We start from the raw sequence: 3,110 nt of genomic DNA, 5'->3' as shown, positions 1-3,110 counted from the left end.
GGGGGCGGGAGGGGGGGTTGGGGGTTTTAAACGGGGGCGGACGCGGTTTTTTTGAGGCCGGAAAACCCTAAACCCTAATTCTAAACCCTAAACCCTAAACCCTAAACCCTAGGCGCGGGGGAGAGAGCAGGCGGGGTGGTGATCGGCTGGGGGCAGGGGGAGCGCGAAGGGCAGGAAGCTCGGGGATCTAGGGTTTGGGTCGAGGGTTTAGGGTTTAGGGTTTAGGGTTTGGGGTTTAGGGTTTAGGGTTTAGGGTTTAGGGTTTGCTGCAGGAGACACGAAGCTGGAGTGCTTCATCTGCGGAGTTAAAAATATCCTGCAGCTGGGCATGCTGGTGTCGGAGGCGCAGGGGGCGCTGGTCATTGTGTGCAGGTGCGCGAGGGTTTAGGGTTTAGGGTTTAGGGTTTAGGGTTTCGGGTTTAGGGTTTAGGGTTTGGGGTTTGTTTGCGCAGAGACCGCTGCTACGCCAGCGGCATTCTCGAAGAAAATGGATGGGACTCTTCGGCCTGGAGCCCGTTGATTGAAAACAAAGCTTTGGCGCACTGGCTCGTCAGGGTAATTAGGGTTTAGGGTTTAGGGTTTAGGGTTTAGGGTTTAGGGTTTAGGGTTTGGGGTTTTCGGGTAGGGGCGAGGGCGCAAGGCTCAGGCCTGGGGTTTAGAGTTTAGGGTTTGGAGTCTAGGGTTAAGCGCCCAGCGCAGAAACGAGGCCGCAGGCCGCAGGGGCTAGGGTTTAGGGTTTAGGGTTTAGGGTTTAGGGTTTAGGGTTTAGGGTTTGCAGCCGCTGACGGACGCGGAGAAGATCTCGGCAATGCCAATCAGCAAAGAAGAAATGCAGCAGCTGGAAGAGTTTTGGGCGAGGTATGGAGACGCCACAGTTGACGACGTCCGCAGCGAAGGTAAACCCTAAACCCTAAACCCTAAACCCTAAACCCTAAACCCTAAACCCTAAACCCTAGGGCTGCGTGGCGGCTGCGGCGCGCGCGCGGCTGCGGGCCTGGGGCTCCGGAGCGGGGCGGGGCTGCGCAGCAGCTGCAGCGCCCGCAAACCCCAACCCCAAACCCTAAACCCTAAACCCTAAACCCTAAACCCTAAACCCTTGCTGCTGCGTCCAGGCGCTGAGCCGCTGCCCACCTGCGAACTCAGCTACCCCGACGGCATTTCTTACCAAAGGGTTTACGCGCCTCTAATTGCTGCAGAAGCAGACATTGAGAGACGCAGGTGCCAGAACGAAGTTGCGGTCAGCTGCTGCTGCTGCTGCTGCTGCTGCTGCTGCTGCTGCTGCTGCTGCTGCTCACCTGCTGGCGGTGCTGCTGCTGATGATGGCTGTGGAAGTCCCGGCGCTGACAGCGTCGCCGCGCTGCTCCCGCTTGCCCTGCTGCTGCTTCTGCTGCCGCAACCCTGCTGCTGCTGCTGCCGCAACCCTGCTGCTGCTGCTGCTGCTGCTGCTGCTGCTGCTGCTGCTGCTGGTCGTCTGCGGGAGGCGGATCTGCGGGGCGGCGTCTGCCCGCGCCGCGAGGCCGGCCGAGCGCATCAAATGAATAAAATAATAAATAAATAAATAATTAAATTAAATTAATTAAATTAATTAAATTAATTAAATGCCTACTGCATGCACGCAGGGAGGCCCCTGGGACGACCCCACGCCGCGTACGTACACCGTGCAGTGTATCTGGAACCCCTGCGCCTTCCGCAGGATGTCTGCTGCACTTGACGCTTTTGCTGCTGAAGAAAAAGCAATTTCTCCTTTGCTTTTCGAGGCTTTTCTCGGAAACGCAGTCCCTTCCCACAAGCTCGAGTCCGCCTCCTGCTGCTGCTGCTGCTGCTGCTGCTGCTGCTGCTGCTGCACCTCGAGACGCTCGTTCCGGCGATGTGCTTGGTGCTGGGGGGGCGCGCTGCTGCTGCTGCTGCTGCTGCTGCTCGAGACGCTCGTTCCGGCGATGTGCTTGGTGCTGGGGTGCGCGCTGCTGCTGCTGCTGCTGCTGCTGCTGCTGCTCGAGACGCTCGTTCCGGCGATGTGCTTGGTGCTGGGGGGCGCGCTGCTGCTGCTGCTGCTGCTGCTGCTGCTGCTGGAGACGCCCATTTCGGCGATGTGCCTGGTGCTGGGGGTGCTGGGGCCGCGCTGCTGCTGCTGCTGCTGCTGCTGCTGCTGCTGCTGCTGATGGCGATGTGCCTGGTGCTGGTGGTGGTCGTGGTTGGGGTGCTGCTGCTGTTGCTGCTACTGCTGGTTGTGATTCTGGTGTTGTTGTTGGTGCTTAAGGCGCTGCTGCTGCTGCTGCCTGTGCTGCTGCTGCTGCTGCTGCTGTGGTGCTGCTCATGGTGCTGCTGCTGCTGCTGATGGTGGCGATGCGAGTGGAGTTGCTGTTGGTGCTTATAACGCTCTGCTGCTGCTGTTGCTGCTGCTGCTGCTGCTGGCTATGGTGATGCGCTGTGGGCTCTTGCTGCTGCTGCTGCTGTTGCTGCTGCTGCTGCTGCTTGATTTGCTGACGCACTTCTGCTGCTGCTGCTGCTGCTGGCTGCAGCGCACCTCTGCTGCTGCTGCTGCGCTCGTTCTGGCTGTTTTTTTCAGCTCTTTCTCCCCATTTGCAGCAAATGATTTATTTATTTATTTATTTATTTATTTATTTATTTATTTATTTATTTATTTATTTATTATTTGCCTTTTAGCGTCCCCGTGCCGGCCAATTTGTCTTCGCCGTTTCCCTTCCCCCTCAACCACAGCCAAATCGAAGCCATTCGCTTCGCGCTGCAGCACCCCATAACTTTAATTCAGGTAATAATAAATAAATAAATAAATAATAAATAAATAAATAAATAAATAATAAATAAATAAATAAATAAATAAATAAATAATAAATAAATAAATAATAAATAAATAAATAAATAATTAATTAATGGGGCAAGAAGTGGCTGGTTTGCTTTGCTGCTGCTTTGCTGCTGCAAACGCGCCCCCATATCTTCTCCCGCGAAATTTGAACAAAAAAATAAAAACAAATAAAAAACAAATAAATAATAAATAAATAAATAAATAAATAATTAATTAATTAATATTTATTTCTTTATTTATTTATTTATTTATTTATTTATTTATTTATTTATTTATTTATTTGTTT

At 53.1% G+C, this 3,110-nt stretch overlaps 3 protein-coding genes across 3 annotated transcripts in view; 1 reads left to right on the top strand and 2 right to left on the bottom strand.

The window, feature by feature from the left end:
- Nucleotides 1–328: 328 nt before the first annotated feature.
- On the top strand, nt 329–907 carry ENH_00018360 (UPF1 regulator of nonsense transcripts homolog (Yeast), related; the record flags this gene model as incomplete). Its single annotated transcript, XM_013579321.1, has 3 exons — nt 329–372; nt 453–555; nt 779–907. 3 exons carry the CDS (start codon nt 329–331, stop codon nt 905–907), a joined length of 276 nt encoding a protein of 91 aa, XP_013434775.1.
- Nucleotides 908–1,238: 331 nt separating this feature from the next.
- ENH_00018350 (hypothetical protein) lies at nt 1,239–2,080 on the bottom strand (the record flags this gene model as incomplete). The annotated part of the gene is made up of 2 exons (XM_013579320.1): nt 1,239–1,500; nt 1,656–2,080. The coding sequence occupies 2 exons, from the start codon at nt 2,078–2,080 to the stop codon at nt 1,239–1,241; spliced, it is 687 nt and encodes a 228-aa protein (XP_013434774.1).
- A 172-nt stretch (nt 2,081–2,252) lies between these two features.
- Nucleotides 2,253–3,110, bottom strand: part of ENH_00018340 (hypothetical protein) — a gene marked incomplete at both ends in the record, with an annotated part of 1,741 nt that continues 883 nt past the window's right edge. Inside the window, one exon of the mRNA XM_013579319.1 lies at nt 2,253–2,549. Within this exon, the coding sequence (XP_013434773.1) occupies nt 2,253–2,549 (297 nt within the window). The remainder of the gene's footprint in view (nt 2,550–3,110) is intronic.

This window comes from Eimeria necatrix, genomic scaffold (genome assembly GCF_000499385.1).
Source record: "Eimeria necatrix Houghton genomic scaffold, Enh_scaff1604, whole genome shotgun sequence".
Lineage (NCBI taxonomy): Eukaryota > Apicomplexa > Conoidasida > Eucoccidiorida > Eimeriidae > Eimeria > Eimeria necatrix.
Note: the sequence above shows the minus strand (reverse complement) of the source record. Positions and strands in the feature narration are given on the sequence as shown.